Here is a 15,563-nt window from a genome sequence, read left to right as displayed (position 1 = left end):
TAAACCAGACTTATGACTAAAGTACAACAATCAACAATTTCAGAATCAAATTATTTTGAAAACAAAGCATCTGCAAAATTACATCAAATTACAAAGTTACAACATAATTGGCCGCAAAAGCCTCTTCCAGAATTCATTGGAAATACAAGGGATTACAATAACCGTGGAACCACGTTCTAAATTCTAGCTCACCTTGCTAAAAGAAGCAAAGATACAGATCTGAATGAGACAGCTCAACATTGTGGTACAATCCTCTAGTAGAACTAGGGTACAAAAAAAAATCAAAATAATCCACTCAACACTCTAGTTGGCCAATGGTGGATTTCTATTTTCATTGCAAGCTATCAAAGAAGCCAGGGCCAGCCTTTGCTTTCAGCTCGTGGCCAGCATCTTTACCCATCTCAACCATGATATCGAAATCATAAGGTCCAGTTCTCGAAGTCTCATATACTGTAAGCAGCATCACACACCAAAAAAAAGAAAACATTTTAATTCCATGATAAAATATAGCTGTTTTGTATCATCATAGATTTTATTGAACAAAAAAGGGTACCTGTAGATCCATCAGGTGAAGCCAATAGCCCTCGGAATGAACAATTCCCATCCTTGTCACGAGAAGCATATGCCGCAATTGGAGTTCGGCAGTTGCCATCAAGAACTGACAAGAATTCTCTTTCACATGCAACAGCTAATCTGGTATCTTCATGGTTCAATGAGGACAAGTAATTCATCTGCAGAAGGAAGGACAAAAGAGCCTCATTATCTAGCTTCAGTGCATAAAAATGAAACAGATCATGCAAGCAGTTGGCACATTCTGCATAGCTGTACAGGAGGCCAGGCATTAAGAATATTCTAATAGATTTTATTTTTGAGTCTATCAGGTGTTAAAATATTCAAAATATGCAGCATGATCAGGATAAAGAGCAACAAACAAATGGATCAAGGCTGGAGTAGGTAAATGAAAATGTGAAGCGTTGGTTGACAAGGTCATCAGATTTGTGAACAATCATCTGTCATTTTTTAACAGCATGATGTGCCACAGCTGAGAACAGAAGAAAAAAAAAGGCTAGAGGTGCTTGAACTTGTCACCTTACCAGAATTAAAAGGTAGCACAGTTCAGATTTGGGTATGGCATTATGAATGCAGACTCTATGATTTTCTTTAATCTACTAGCAAATTAAAACATTAGATCCCTACCATTGTGTCATCACTGCTTCTGCAAGCTATTCCAATAGCACCTTGAGCAACTGCTGGAAGCATTTCGTCCACTGACAATACAGATGTCGCAGTTTCTGCCATGTTTAAGCGTTTTAGTCCAGCTAGAGCCAACAATGTAGCATGGACATCTCCTTCTTTGAGTTTCCTCAATCGTGTTTGAACATTTCCTCTGAAGTTAACAACCTGAAAAGCATTCACTAACATTAGAACCTAGACCTACATTAACCAATGTGAATCTAGCATTGCATATCCTGAACTAGTCATATTTTTACGAAGTTGAAATGGAACACCACCCTTTCACAATAGAAATCTACAACGCATACTGTAACTGTCATTAAAGTGGTCATTGTACTTACTTTGAGTGATGGATATTTGTAGAGAATTTGAGATTGTCTACGCAGAGAAGCACTTCCAACAACACTGCCAGCAGGAAGCTCCGCAAGGGAACTTGCAGTCAAGCATATGAATGCATCTCTCACATCTTCCCGTGGGAGATTACAAGGCAATATCGTGCCTTCTGGTAAATATGTTGGAACATCTTTCATCGAGTGGACGGCAATGTCAATCCTTCCCTGCAAAAGTGCATCATCGATCTCCTTGGTGAATAAACCCTTGCCACCTATATCTGCCAGGGGTTTGTCCAAGATCATGTCTCCTGTGGTCTTAATGATGACAATCTCAACGGCCCCCTCCTCGGCTAACTCTGAGTGTGCAGCCTTCAGCTTGTCTCGGGTTTCATGAGCTTGTGCCAGTGCAAGAGGACTGTCCTATACAGCCAATAATTTGAATTACATACTTGCATATCTCAAATAAGCTACTCTATCACAAGAAAAAATTGTTAAAAACAAAGAAAAGAAAGAAAGTCCCTTTTTCGCAACCATAAAGTCACTTTCAAGTCAATATTGAAAAGAGAGCAACCATAACAATTCTTGTGAATTCCTCATAAGAGTTTAATGTGGATGCAAAATTTACACGAGATCCAAGTTAAAATCAGAAAAAAAAAGCATCTAATGTCTAGAATCGTGCAAAGAATCACATGTAACTTCCAGCTAGCTCATAAAGCGCAAGAACAATACAACCTGTCGTGTTGACCAACAATCGTACGGGAAACATCTAAAAGTCCAACTTTTGCCAACTGAACAAAAGTCTATTCTTTAGCACTACTAATGTTAACAATGGCATGTTATCACTGATCCAAAATTCCATCAAAACGAAGCTAAAGGCACATATCTTGGTAAACGGCCTCAATTCTCTATACCTGAATTCTACCAGTGCTCGCAATGCCTGACATCTAACGACGCAATTGGGTCAGAGCCACATCTCAAACACCCAAATTCCCAGAGGAAAACAAGATCTCGCAGCCACCGCGACCCCAAATCCAAACCAATTCAGCACCTAAAATACGCGAATTTTACCGCTTATCCACACGAGCAGCACCCAGAATTAGAGAAGGAGAAGAAAAAAAAAGGGTTGGATCGATTGCGATCACCTCCCGCGGGTGCCAATCCGGATGAGCGAGACCTTGGCCTGCGCCTCGGCCTGGACGGCGACGGCGGCGCGCACGGGGCAGCACCGCCGCCGCGGGCGCGCGAGGCAGGTGGGCGAGCCGAGGAGGGAGTGGTGGGCGGTGGTGGCGGCGCATCTCGGCGGCGGCGGCATCTCCGGGGAAGATGCGAGCGAGAGGGAGGGGGAGGAGACCAAAGATGGGATTTTTCTCTCGTATTCTAGTCGAGCTGGGCTGGGGTGTGTTTATGCTGTCTTGGGTTGGGTGTTGGGATGGATGAGGATAATGTGAGACGTCCGGATTGGCCAACCGCAGCTTAACAAGTTCCTGTATGCTACTGCAGCTGAAGCACAGGGAGAAGGAGATGAGAGATTGGAGGGAGCCAGATTTACTTGTGGCTTATTAGCACTTTTTTTAAGGTCTATGGCCGTGTTTAGTTGTTGGCCAAAATATTTTTGACGTATGCGGACACATATTTTAAGTATTAAATATAGACTAATGAGAAAAACAAGTTACAGATTACGCATGTAAACTGCGAGACGGATCTATTAAGTCTAATTAATCCGTCATTAGCAAATGTTTATTGTAGCACCACATTGTCAAATTATGGTGTAATTAGGCTCAAAAGATTCGTCTCACAATTTACATACAAACTGTGCAATTGGTTTTTTTCGTCCACAAATATTTGATGTGACGAAATTTTTGAAAGTTTGAAGGGAATTAAATACAGCCTATGTTAACAATGGATAAATTTAGATTTTACATTGGATTTTATTTTCTAAAAGCTTTACATGGGAGTTGAAACAATAGTTATAGCTCTTTATATGATATTCGGTTTGCTACGTGTAACATGTGAGGTTGTATTTGTTTGCTCGATTCGCCTTTTCAACACCCTTTTACTGTAAGCAGCTTCCTAAGCTACTAAATAATACATTTTATTAAAAGAGAACTTTGTATGTAGAAATTTTTTTAGACAAAAAACAAAAAAAAAACCTATTTCTCAAGTTTGTAATCGTTAATACAGTAATATTTAATTAATAATACACTAATAGTATTTCTTGTTTGGCGTGTGAAAAAAAAAAGAAGCAAAAGCTAAACTAGCTTTCAAACGGACCCTACTAGTATGCACATGTGGTAATTTATATGGTTTAGCTCAACATATATTTAAGTGAATGTATGAGGTCAAATGTATGTTAAAATTCATTATGAGCTTGATACATCAAAACATACATGAAAATACAAAGAGAGCTTATATACCACTTGCAAAAAGCTTACGGACCTTTGATTTGTAGGGAAAATATAGAAAAATTACAGGATTTAAATTCTAGTGGAAATTTGTTTTATTTGGTCCCTTGAAAAAAAAGACTGGGATTCTAATAGTCATTATTCATGTGTTTTTTGTTTTTCATATTGTTTATAGGTAGAATTAAATGGAATAAGATTGTGATTAATTGAGAAGAGAAAGTTAATAAAGAATTTAAATGGTGAAAGGTTGTGATTAGTTGGGAGAAGATATAGGGGGGATAAATAATTATATTTTAGGATAAATTTTGAATGTTAGAAGTGGTTATATTTTGAGATGGAGAGATTACTTATATCTCTATAAGAGAAAATTCAAGAAATATCATTACCAAAGTCCAAGAAATATCATCAATAGGTGCGGGTTCCACGAAATATCATTGTATAAACGATTTTTATCCTATAAATGCTATCATTATTAGGGTTTGATCCATCCTGCTATCGTTAAATGTATTGTTCATCCTACCGCACTTAACGGTGCACTGCTAACGAAACCCTAGCGGCGAAGATATTTTTACAACAAAGTCACTTGTACAATGACATTGCATGAAGCTCACCATTTATTGATGTAATTTCTTAGAATTGAGCGCTTGTCAATACTTATTTTTTTTTCTCAATTCATACCTATTCTTGACTGTCTTTTTTTTTTCTCAACGTGCGCTTCAAATGTCTCCTAGGCCTAGTAGGGACGTCAAACCAAAATGAAGCTAAATTTGTATCCAGAGGAGAGGAGGGGAAACCTCGGTAAGTCTATGTAGAAACTTTTTTTTTTAAAAAAAGCACCATTTTGAAGATAGCCTAAGAATTAATAACGAAAAAAAAACTAGGGAAAAAAAAGATTTGCAAAAACCAACGACCCTCCATGGTCAGTCTGTCCGCCGCCGTCGCTCCGGCCGCCGGCGTCGTGCCGCCGCCTCAAAAAGCCCAAGCTTTCGCCGTAGCCGAAGCGCATGCCCCGACCATCCCAAGAAGGCACCTCCTCCTCGCCTCTGCTGCCTCCACACTGCCCGCGGCCGCGGCCGCGGCCTCTGCCTCTGCCGCCGCCGCCCCTAGCTTCGCCGAGATCCCCGGCTCCGGCGGCGTGAAGGCCCTAGACCTCCGGGAGGGTCCCGGCGAGGTCCCGGCCGACGGCGACCAGGTAAAGCCGGCGCCTTTCTGCGCAAAATAAAGTGATTAACCTAGTGCTAGTGGAGAGGCTGGAGACCTTGGAAATGCATACCTAGTAGGAGTACTTGGCAGTGAGATAATCATGGTATTAATGGATTCAATTCGCTTCTTATGATGAATCTCTTCCTCTAATGTGATGGTATTTCCAGTATGTTTGGATCTGTCTGAATGTGTGGTTGAAATTCAGATAATTTATTTTTTTTTGTGAAAAATATGTAAGGAAGTTTCTTATGTGTACTTGTATATATGAACTATGAAGGTTGCAATCCATTACTATGGAAGATTGGCAGCGAAGCAAGGATGGCGCTTTGATTCCACCTATGATCACAAGGACGAGACCGGTGATCCGATGCCGTTTGTATTCACCGTCGGAGCTGGAAATGTGAGATAATGTCACAACTCACGAGATTTTCATCAGAACTTCCTTTCCAAAGAATTGAATCGCATAGATTGCTGATACTACACTACAGTCTGCAATTTTATATGCCATATCTTGAATACTTCCAATGTGAAGTTGCTTGCTGAAATTTGCAGTTACAATATTTTGATATTACCTTGTTCATAAAAAAGTAACATGACGTGGGAGCAGTGTCAAAGGAATTCCTGAAACGTCAATTATTCAGACAACTGATATATTTTCTCATTATTTAACTTCGGTACTTTAAAATAGTGTAATTGACTCACAACTCACAAGTGCACGCATGTTATCAGTGAAGTAGAAGAGGTTCATGCTTTCATATGCAGAAAAAAAATCCAGTGGCGAAGTAACAAAGAAGAGAAACTACATCATCCTATGAGGCTATGATGTGCGTAGGTTTGATTTTAGGATGGTAATTTATATCCTGATTTGGGGTCTATTATCAGTTCATATTATTTGTAAAACTCACTTAACAGCCCATTAAAACCATCTGTTCTTAAGATTCTAGATGCTCCTTGCGATTTTTTTTATGGTATTGTCAACTTGGTCAATGTCTCCCTTTTATCTGTCATCCCTCCGGTATGTTTCTTGGGATGTTTGTTTTGTAATGTTTCAGGGTGGTGATGATTTGCCTAGATCTTATGCATGAGATTTGCAGGTTATACCTGGTATTGAAGCAGCAGTGAAGTCCATGAGAGTTGGTGGTCTTCGCCGTGTCATCATTCCACCGTCACAGGGATATCAGAACACATCACAAGAACCCATTCCTCCTAATGTAAGTATTGTTCTAACAAAGTCTCGTGCTATCAAGAATCCTGGATTTCTATTTTCTATTCTGGGCCACCTTTGCTTAACTAATTAAAGCTTTCCCAGTTTAGGCAATTTCTACATGTTCTTTATTAGTTGGACTTGTCAAATAGTCAAAACTAACCTAGAAGTTGTCCCTTTTTTCCTTAATAATGCAGAGTCGCAGACATATGAACGTTCATATTTTAATTCTTTATCTACGATTGAAGGATTAACTGAGAAGGCTATGGAAAAAAAAAACTAAACTTTTCTCTGCTGCTTCGTGTGCAGTTCTTTGATCGGCAGAGATTATTTACTACTATATTTAACCCAACACGTCTGGCAAATGGCGAGGGTTCCACTCTCGGTACACTCATCTTCGACATCGAGCTAATCAGCATAAGGCAGCATTCATAACTGTTCAGCACTGCCAAGGCTGTAGATTGATCAACACCCTGATAGAAATCTCAAGGAAGCTCTGATCATCCTTCTGTTCAATCCCTTCTGTAATATGAAGAAAACATAGTGATGGTCTCCAATTCTCCATTCCTTGAGCAAACTCAGGTGTATTATAACAGATTTTGTGGTACAGAAAGAAATTACAACCAGAAATCAAGTTGTACACATGCTTTGATTGCAATTCAAATTTGATGTAAATTTGGCTTTTGATGGATCAAAGAGGGAGTAATTTTGCACCCTACAGTGCAGTAAAAAAGGCTTTCTTTCCCATCAGTGGTGAACAATTTCTCCCATTCTTTGTTCACATGATCATATCATGTCTGCATTTCATCATCTAATGCCTTTTTCAACTGGCTGGTTGTTGCTCTTGAAGAGTAAATATTAAATGAGAGATGCCTCTACAATAGAACACATGCTGTTTGGTATTAGTACACTCTTAACTACAAATAATTAGTAGTAGTCCTTCTTCGATGCTGCAAAAAAGAAGATAGAGATTCTGTTCAGTGTGCACCGGTACTGATTTTAGATTTTCTTTCCTCTCCATTTGGTTGTGAATTGTGATTCAATCGTTTTCTTTTGTTTAAAAAAAAATGAAAACGTGGATGCTTTTCATAATTTAGCCATGTTCGTGCAGCTTGAGACCAAACACAGTGTGTTTCTCTGAAGTGTCCTAAAAGCATTAGCATCAAGAATCCTTAATCAAAATACCTCTCTGGCTGATGTGAAATCCTGTGGCTACCTGCAAGTTGGTTCGAAACAAATCTTGGAAATGAACCACATGGAACATTGTCAATCACACGCAACACACATGGCATGCGTACAAATATACAGTTACTCCAAATATAAAAAAAATACCATGATTTTACAGGGAAAAGAAATGCAGGTCCTTCTTAAAAAACAAAACAAATAAAAATCTTCCCTCTAGAACAATGCAGAAAGTAGCAGGAAGAAACGAAACAACTACTCCCTTCATCTAAAAAAACTCAACCACGATGGGATGCCCATCCTAGTACAATGAATCTGGACTACCATTTATTCACATCCCTTTTAGGTTGAGTTTTTTTTTTACGGAGGAAGTATATCTTTTAATGGCAAGTGCGAAATAATGCAGGAAGTAGGAGAGATGGTGACAATAGAAGCCGCCCTCTGACGTGAAGCAAGGTGTCCATCTAGATGGAGCGCTCCTTCGTTACATAATGTTTTGTGAGATAATCGGCCTTCCTAATCTACCATCCTCCTTTTCTCTTTTTTTACATACTTTGTTCTGTAGAATCACTTTTTTTTCTAATCTTAATTAAAGAAAAAGCACTTTGCATATCCCCGAAAAAATAAAAATAAAAATCCCAATGCAAAGCTATAGCCCTTGCAAAATTGTTGCTTTGACTCTACTGATGGATCACCAAATTTGACATTTGGAGTGCAAGTTATACAACTTGCAACCAGTCAAACACTCCTAGAAGTACATTAGGAGAATAGTTAAAAAAAAAAGGTAAAATGACCAAAATGCCCTCCTTCCCCTCCATTTTCTTCTGTTGCCTTGCTTTGCTTCTTTCTTTCTTTCTTTCTTTCTTTCCCGCATCTTCTTCTCCATCGCGCTCCTCTCCTCTCCTCTCTGCTGCCGATCTGCTGCTGCGCGAGCCAGAGCTCCTCCTCCTCCCGCGCGCGGCCGGCAAGAACCAGCAAGGTGCGGGATAGCCACCTGAAGTTGGATTGGTTGGTTCCTTTCAGTTAACCCTTCTAGTTTTCTGGATTTCTTTGATGCGTGCTTGTTCTTGTATTTGTAGCAGAACTAGCAGTTTCTGTTAAAAAGAAAAAAATTGGGGATTCAGTTGAACTCCCATGCTCCAATGTTAGGTCTACCCATCATCTGTACAACTTTTTTTGCCTTGTAGTTCCCGGAAAAATGGTAATTTTGTGGGTGTCCTTTTTGTCCGGTCAGGGAGTCCGTTCCAAGTTGCAAGCTCAGATCCATGGCTTCATTGGTACAGTTTTTGTGTGGTATAATTCTTGGACGGTTAGCTAAAGCTTGGGTATTGTTCAGAGAGTTCGTAGTTTCCTCCAGTAAATCGGTAGTGCAAGGAGGCGTGTGAAATTTTTGCTTCTCTGAAAATATCAGATTTATCTCGTTTGATTAGTAGTGTTGCCGTGTGAGGAACGGGCCTTCCAGTTACCCAGTTGACAATTGTCTCGTTTTCTTGGAAATTAGTTGCCTTATCATCTGGCATTCTGGTGCATCGTTTCTACTACTTCAGTTCTTTGCGTGTCCTTACTGGTTTATACCAATGAGACAATCAATGGCATTTGTAGCTCAGCGAGTTTATTTTGCAACAAATATGCTGGATACAAGAAATCATCTGGTGGAGCCAGATGTGTAATATGTTTTTTTTTTTGAGCTAGCAGCTGTGTAATATGTATGCTCCAATGTTGATATTAGAATATTTAGGTAGGTAATTCCAGCATAGAAGCCATTCAGTGTTGTGTCTGAACACTTTGCTGTTTGCTAGGAGTACTTGCCATCAGTTTCTTTAATATTGTACTTACTGTCCATGTTATTATGCAAATGTATGCTCTTAACTGTTGATTTTTTTTTATATTGCAGCACTGATTCTTTCCTTTGGAACCTGCAGCCAATCCATATATTTTCAATGCTCCCTCTGAGGTAGCATGTCTGAACAACAGGATCATGCTAGCAAAAGTTCTTGCTCAAGTCTTAGCACCAGTACTCAGGAGAGTGAGGAGGATGTGACAGTTGGTACCCTTTTAACTGAAGCAAAGAACAGTGGACGGAGTCTTGGAAAACGCCTTTCCCACTTAGATTCTATCCCGGTACTAGTCTATTTTTTTGAATATGTCTTTTTTGATAGTTTTGGTGTCTTTGACGGGAGTTATTCGGCTATTTAGCTATCTAGCATGAGAACTTGCCTAGTAACGAACATACTATTTTTGATATATGCTCCATATAACCTCCATGATTACTCTGCAAGTTATAGTGCTACTGTGCTAATTCCCCTGTACCAAGTTACTGATATATTCATTGGCAGCACACTCCTCGAGTTAATGGGCAAATTCCTGATGTTAATAATGCAACAATAGACCATGAAACATTACTGGAAAGGTATTTGTGTTGTTTTCTTTACTTTTTCCCTGATTCATGTCTCCTTCATTTACCTGACTTTCTTTTTTTTTTCTCAGATTGGGCACTTATGGCTTAGCTGAATTCCAAATTGAAGGAGACGGAAATTGTCAGGTTACTATTTTTTTACTTGCTTGTATAATTACCATAGGTATAATTTAAAAAAACTATTTAAAAGGCATTTCTACTACATTTGGAGAAGTCATCTATCTCATTATTGACTGTATAATATGATATTCTCGGCAAATTATATTATTTGGATTTATTCTGAATTTAGTTACTATAATAATCTAGCACATCTCCTTTCCTGTATAAACTTGCGTGATATATTTCCATAATGTCCTCTTTCAAAAGAGTGTTATGATCCTATTTCAGTTCATCTGCAAGGTCAAGTTTTCGATGTGTGTCTCCAACCAGTCCTTATTTCTGTCATGTGTTTTCCCCTTACAGTTCCGAGCTTTGGCAGATCAGATATTCCGCAATCCTGACTATCACAAACATGTGAGGAAGTCAGTCGTGAAGCAGGTAGTTCCATAACTCTTTCACTAATTCCTTAGCAAAACTTGTTTGTTTTGCAAATAAAGAAGTCTCTAACTTAGTTACATCATCAATCTAGTTTCTTGATATGTTCTATGCTGAATTACTATCTCTCTGGTTTAGCTAAAGGAATTCAGGAAACACTATGAAGGCTATGTACCGATGGAATATAAGGTGTACTTGAAGAAAATGAAAAGGTTCTAGTTCTTAACAACAACACACCTGTCATGTAAAACTTTTAACTTGCTGTTTATGTCCTTATTTAAAGCATTTTATTTACGCAATTGTAGATCTGGAGAATGGGGAGATCATGTGACCTTACAAGCGGCTGCAGACCGGGTAACATAGCACTTTCAAGATGGCTGATTGGTTTGTTATGAGAAAATACCTTCTAACTGTAGGTTTTGACATTATTTATCTTGTGACTTAGTTCTAACGATAGTTTAATCCGATGCTTTCTTGTTCACAAAACTCTGTCAAGTTGTAACCTAACAATATATTGTTCTAAAAAAAATTGTTTGTTTATTTTATAGCTATTATTTTTAGAGGAACCTGTGCTATAATTTTCTAAGTGGAATTGGATGATGGGGTTCTTTTTTTCCATTATTGGTTCCTTGTGTCTATAGTATAGTGATCTTTCTGAAAACATTTACGTTACTGTTCCATTCTTGTTGAGTAAAAGATACAAGTGCCATCTCCTATCATCTCCGTTCTTCTCAAATTCTCAATGAACAGCTCAACACCATGTTTTTCATATTTAGTTGATTATACTCCTGATGATTAAGCAATCCCTAAGCCTGCAATTCACATTTCTCTCTAAATTTTGAAATTTCAAATAACATGTTTTCAAAATCATGTTCCTTGACAATAACAAGTTGCCAGTACTCCATTGTTATAATATTAGTAGGCATCATGTACTAACACGGTTTTATCTGTTAAATTAGTTTGCTGCCAAGATTTGCCTGCTGACATCATTTAGAGACACATGCCTAATCGAGATAGTCCCCAGAGGTGCCACTCCCACAAAAGGTTAGAGTTGAGAACTTTGATATCTTGTTTGAGATCTTTGAGAACTTTGAGGTCACATTTTCTATTTTGTGTTGTCATGATGTTTTTTATATTATTCAATACTTGTGATATCCTTCATTCTGTAAATCTTTGCCTGCTTTTAGCAAACTAAATCCATGTACGCAGTATCCGCATGGGTTGGTAAATGTAAATCCCAATATATATTTTTGGTGTTTGATCATTCCCTTGGTTCCTTCTGCAGAGCTTTGGTTAAGCTTCTGGAGTGAGGTGCACTACAATTCCTTGTATGCAACTGAAGGTGAGTGTTGTTTTCTGTGATCTGTACCTTCTTTCTCTTCGGGCAAGAAAGGTTCCCTACTTGCTATTTTCACAAAACATTTCTATTCTTCTATTCGTTTTTCATTGCGCACACGCACTACTCGTGTGTTATTTTGAAGGGAAAAAAATAATGGTGTGGTTATTCTGCTAGTTGGTATCTACTATCCATGTATTTCAGCAATTTCTGCTGGGATAATTCTGCATTAATGATTAGTTCCCTCATGCTCATAATATATTCTTCACTTTCAGATCTTCCAAATCGCAAGACCAGAAAGAAGCACTGGCTGTTCTAAGTAGGTAGATAGCCTATGGCAATTCTTGGAATTGTACCTGCCATTGTTCTTCTCACTCAATCTAGTAGCAGCTGTAACTTCATTTCACTTCGCTCATTTTCTGTCATTGCTGATGCTGTAAGTTGTAACTCGGGAGCAAACTTTGTAAGCTTATGTACAGTGAAATGCTGTTTGTTCATCTCCTTTTCTGAAGGCCTGTTTCAGTAAAAAAAAAAAAGAAGAGGGAAAGATCCCAAAATGTATAAATATATACATCAGGTTTCAACATGCAATTCAAGTAAAAAAAAAGGTTCGACATGCAAGTTTTATTAATTTATGTTACAAAAAAACATCTACAGAAATTCACGCTAGAATCACTGGAAGAACAGCTCGATCATGCCATTCTGATACTTTGTCTGATCAAATAAACAAAATGCCCCTTCTCTTTAAGATGATAGACTACAGTTAAACCTGAAGTATCAGTGGTAGACTATTGTTCGAGTTCCAAGTTCCAACTCGTCTCTTCTCAATTCTAAATTATCCTTGATGAAAATGGGCCAAAATAAGTTTTTTCTTCTGTAACACCGAATATTGCTCATTTTCAAAGTTAAATCAATCTGGATCAACCAGCCCTCTTTCTTACCACAGTAAGATTTCAACTAAGTTGTGTTGAGACAATACTAACCCAAAGAGAATATTTCAGGGAAGCTATCACAGTACTCGTGATCAAGAGTTTGTTAAGTCGGAACACTGCAAACAAATAAATACACCTCATGCAAATGCGTGCGAAAAGTGACACCATCAAATTCCAGTATGAAGCTGCTCTTTTGAAACCATAACATTAAAAGTTACGGAGGAAGACAAAGTAACACACAACATTTAACTTTACAAACTAAAGACTGTTCAATACAAGTCAATGTTCTTCAGAGAACAGTTTTTGTATACACTCACAAAGGTCTGCAGACAATTCTTGGCCAAAGTCTCTCTCAAGTGTGGCAGCCAATATCAACCTTCTAACATGTTCCTCTGTTTGTAGCTAAAATTCTCCCAAGAATTATCCTTGTGTGTGTGATCGTGTTCAGTCAAGTGTTTTATGTCATAAGTCAGTGGCATGAGATATTGTTCGTTCCGTAACTCAAGTTTTGGAGGCTTGTGTCTGACATATCTGTCATCCATCTCTGTGGCCCGCCATCGTCTCCAATAACATTGTAGGCATAGGATGAAAGCCCGACATTCTCTCCACATGAGCTTGCCTCTCCCATGTTATATAGCCTTTGTGTTCTTGACAGCACCACAAGGTTGGAAAATGTTGAGAAGCTATTGCCTACAAACACATCCGCTCTCGCACATACCTCAAAGTCAATAGCGGACTTTATAAGATAAGGTTGCCTATTGTAGATGTCAGTAACTCCAAGTCTCTTCTTCTCAAAAGCAACCATACCCACCCTCCAACCGCTAGTTATTGAATCATCTTCTAGAAGGCTGTCAGCTACTGCAAGATAAACCACAACTGGCCTACGTAGATCAGTGATCTGTGAGACCTTATGAATGATCTCTTCTTTACTGCTGCAAATTTCCTTTGAATTGGAACGCTGCTCCCATTTCTTGCAATGGATCATCCAATCCTTTTCTATTCTCATGTGGACGGCAATGTATGGCACTGGTGGATTCATTGTACCATCTTTCACGTGCTTATTATGAGAAATACCAGCCTCATGTCTTGCTTTTATGCCTGCCTCTCTAATCTTGGATATGGCCTTAACCACTTCAGTTTCTATCTCCGGAACTAACGCAAGGCAATCGAAAATTCTGGCATAGTCTTTCACTGGCCAGTGATCAGGCCACAAAAATGGATGTTTCCCGATGATTTCAATGACTTCAGAGTCATCTGCCTCACCCCTTCTGTACTGTAGTAGCTGATCCAAGTCTTTCTCCACGGTCCACCTCCTACCACTTCCCTTTTGGAGTTTGAAAGGCTTGGTTTGATTAGAAACTTCTGAATAGCGAGCTAACCTTACGAACCCCTGGCAACGGGCGTTGAACTTGGTAAAGTCAAACACCTTGTCGAAAGTGATTGGTCGCAGCAAGTCAACCTCTTTGTAGAAAAGCGAAGCACTCAAACTAGGCATGAGCAGAGACCGGTTCAGGAATCTCGCAGTCAAGCACGCCCTGGCAAACGCAATCTTCTGATTGTTCAATCCCCATATAATCTGTGGAACCTCAATGAACTTGCCTCGCCTAATCCCAGGCAGCAAATCGGCTGTCGGATCGTAAAAACCCTCCTTCTCGGACGGGTTAACGGCGAGAAACGGGGATACGATTGCCCTCAGCACAATAAGCGCAATCACTATAAAAAGGCCTTTGCAAACGACAGGCCGCGTCGGCAAGCTGACCTGCTTGAGATGGTTGAGTTCTAGTATGATGTTCATTGAAGCAATGGTTTAAACCAATCTCTCCTAGAGTGAACCTTTTTACCACCCAGCATTGCATGTAGATTATCCCCTTACCACCTCATTTTGAGCATGACAAACACATATCTCCCTGAAAATGCAAACCACATTTAGGATGGATGAACCAGAAATCAACCAATCCAATCAGAATTCACTACTTTCTTCAGGGCCCACCAAATTTTCCTGGGATCAAAACTAAACTGGTATCAGTACGTACTAGGGTTAACGCAAAAGGCGAAGAGAAAAGCGGATTCCAGATCTACCAGACAAGCTAGGGCTAACGCAAATTCGACAAGTGCGGGGTAAAAAAACGGATTGGATGCTCACCAGCGAAGCGAGGATGCGTCGGAAGCAGCGGATGCCGGCGCAGCTGCTCGTCCCCGCGGGATGGAGATCGACGCAGGCGACCCGGGGAATCGAGAAGCGATCGAGCAAAGGACCCAGCGAGCGCAGGGGGGAAGGGGCTAACGCTGGGCGGGGGCCGTGGTCCACGACGTGCCGCCCACGAGGGCCCTCTCGCCGGCCGGAAAGCCGCCGCCGTCGCCGCGCGGAGGTCCGGCTCGGCGGCGCAGATCGGAGCACGATCGATGGCGGAGGAGGGTAGGTGCGTGCGTGCGTGCGGGAAGGAAGGAAGGAGAAAAATGGAAGCAAGAGAGAGAGAGAGAGAGGAGGAAGAAGGGTAAGATGGTAATTAGCCCATTTTTAGTCTTGACTTTTTTTTCTTTTTGAAAATTAAAAGATTGTACTGTAATGTTATTTGGCATTTAGGGGCGGTTAAGATTGATGCCATTTTAAACATACCAAGGTCTTATCGGATAGCTTGTTTGGCTGAGGCTTGGGCTTAGGCTTATCAACCAAACACAGTGAGGCCCGCAAGTAAGTTGGATCATTACCCACAAGTAAGTTGGATTATTAGGGGTGGCTAATTTGTGAACTCTCTAGTGGTTATACATACTAGAAGATAAAAATCCCA

General features: G+C 39.8%; 4 protein-coding genes across 11 annotated transcripts; 2 read left to right on the top strand and 2 right to left on the bottom strand.

The window, feature by feature from the left end:
- Window positions 1-18: 18 nt before the first annotated feature.
- On the bottom strand, window positions 19-3,011 carry LOC4328432 (porphobilinogen deaminase, chloroplastic-like). Of its 3 annotated transcripts, none has more exons than NM_001409341.1 (5): window positions 2,708-3,011; window positions 1,575-1,980; window positions 1,198-1,401; window positions 554-731; window positions 19-450 (listed from the first exon to the last, which is right to left on the bottom strand). In NM_001409341.1, the coding sequence occupies exons 1-5, from the start codon at window positions 2,875-2,877 to the stop codon at window positions 332-334; spliced, it is 1,077 nt and encodes a 358-aa protein (NP_001396270.1). In that variant the 5' UTR covers window positions 2,878-3,011; the 3' UTR covers window positions 19-331. The 3 variants fall into 3 exon arrangements, with proteins under 3 accessions (NP_001396270.1, NP_001396271.1, XP_015627258.1); NM_001409342.1 differs by having other exon boundaries at window positions 1,575-1,985; window positions 2,708-2,921; XM_015771772.3 differs by lacking the exon at window positions 2,708-3,011 and adding an exon at window positions 2,477-2,524 and having other exon boundaries at window positions 38-450; window positions 1,575-1,985.
- Window positions 3,012-4,846: 1,835 nt separating this feature from the next.
- LOC4328431 (peptidyl-prolyl cis-trans isomerase FKBP17-1, chloroplastic) lies at window positions 4,847-7,101 on the top strand. The gene is made up of 4 exons (NM_001409343.1): window positions 4,847-5,159; window positions 5,448-5,570; window positions 6,265-6,381; window positions 6,684-7,101. Exons 1-4 carry the CDS (start codon window positions 4,884-4,886, stop codon window positions 6,807-6,809), a joined length of 642 nt encoding a protein of 213 aa, NP_001396272.1. The 5' UTR covers window positions 4,847-4,883; the 3' UTR covers window positions 6,810-7,101.
- A 1,325-nt stretch (window positions 7,102-8,426) lies between these two features.
- LOC4328430 (OVARIAN TUMOR DOMAIN-containing deubiquitinating enzyme 11) lies at window positions 8,427-12,339 on the top strand. Of its 4 annotated transcripts, none has more exons than XM_015770856.3 (10): window positions 8,427-8,535; window positions 9,479-9,677; window positions 9,893-9,966; window positions 10,044-10,098; window positions 10,435-10,509; window positions 10,645-10,718; window positions 10,812-10,860; window positions 11,466-11,550; window positions 11,792-11,848; window positions 12,118-12,339. In XM_015770856.3, the coding sequence occupies exons 2-10, from the start codon at window positions 9,516-9,518 to the stop codon at window positions 12,159-12,161; spliced, it is 675 nt and encodes a 224-aa protein (XP_015626342.1). In that variant the 5' UTR covers window positions 8,427-8,535; window positions 9,479-9,515; the 3' UTR covers window positions 12,162-12,339. The 4 variants fall into 4 exon arrangements, with proteins under 4 accessions (XP_015626342.1, XP_015626341.1, XP_015626339.1 ...); XM_015770855.3 differs by having other exon boundaries at window positions 9,451-9,677; XM_015770853.3 differs by having other exon boundaries at window positions 8,427-8,564.
- Window positions 12,340-12,946: 607 nt separating this feature from the next.
- LOC4328429 (O-fucosyltransferase 23) lies at window positions 12,947-15,239 on the bottom strand. Of its 3 annotated transcripts, none has more exons than XM_066307779.1 (2): window positions 14,918-15,239; window positions 12,947-14,785 (listed from the first exon to the last, which is right to left on the bottom strand). In XM_066307779.1, the coding sequence occupies exon 2, from the start codon at window positions 14,567-14,569 to the stop codon at window positions 13,244-13,246; it is 1,326 nt and encodes a 441-aa protein (XP_066163876.1). In that variant the 5' UTR covers window positions 14,570-14,785; window positions 14,918-15,239; the 3' UTR covers window positions 12,947-13,243. The 3 variants fall into 3 exon arrangements, with proteins under 3 accessions (XP_066163876.1, XP_025879026.1, XP_015626337.1); XM_026023241.2 differs by having other exon boundaries at window positions 12,947-14,773; XM_015770851.3 differs by having other exon boundaries at window positions 12,947-14,681.
- Between the last annotated feature and the right edge of the window lie 324 nt (window positions 15,240-15,563).

The sequence above is a fragment of the Oryza sativa genome, chromosome 2, assembly GCF_034140825.1.
Source record: "Oryza sativa Japonica Group chromosome 2, ASM3414082v1".
Lineage (NCBI taxonomy): Eukaryota > Viridiplantae > Streptophyta > Magnoliopsida > Poales > Poaceae > Oryza > Oryza sativa.
The sequence above is the reverse complement of the archived record's forward strand: the minus strand, read 5'-3'. Positions and strand labels throughout refer to the sequence as shown.

Bases quoted from the DNA above. Each gene is read 5' to 3' on its own strand.
- LOC4328431 (NM_001409343.1), top strand. From the start codon at position 4,884: ATGGTCAGTCTGTCCGCCGCCGTCGCTCCGGCCGCCGGCGTCGTGCCG. The intron at 5,571-6,264 runs GTGAGATAATGT...TGAGATTTGCAG, and splicing joins TCACCGTCGGAGCTGGAAAT to GTTATACCTGGTATTGAAGC. The intron at 6,382-6,683 runs GTAAGTATTGTT...CTTCGTGTGCAG, and splicing joins AAGAACCCATTCCTCCTAAT to TTCTTTGATCGGCAGAGATT.
- LOC4328430 (XM_015770856.3), top strand. From the start codon at position 9,516: ATGTCTGAACAACAGGATCATGCTAGCAAAAGTTCTTGCTCAAGTCTT. The intron at 10,719-10,811 runs GTTCTAGTTCTT...ACGCAATTGTAG, and splicing joins TACTTGAAGAAAATGAAAAG to ATCTGGAGAATGGGGAGATC. The intron at 11,849-12,117 runs GTGAGTGTTGTT...CTTCACTTTCAG, and splicing joins TTCCTTGTATGCAACTGAAG to ATCTTCCAAATCGCAAGACC.
- LOC4328429 (XM_066307779.1), bottom strand. From the start codon at position 14,569: ATGAACATCATACTAGAACTCAACCATCTCAAGCAGGTCAGCTTGCCG.
- LOC4328432 (NM_001409341.1), bottom strand. From the start codon at position 2,877: ATGCCGCCGCCGCCGAGATGCGCCGCCACCACCGCCCACCACTCCCTC. The intron at 732-1,197 runs GTAGGGATCTAA...TTCCTTCTGCAG, and splicing joins GAAGCAGTGATGACACAATG to ATGAATTACTTGTCCTCATT. The intron at 451-553 runs GTACCCTTTTTT...TGCTGCTTACAG, and splicing joins TTCACCTGATGGATCTACAG to TATATGAGACTTCGAGAACT.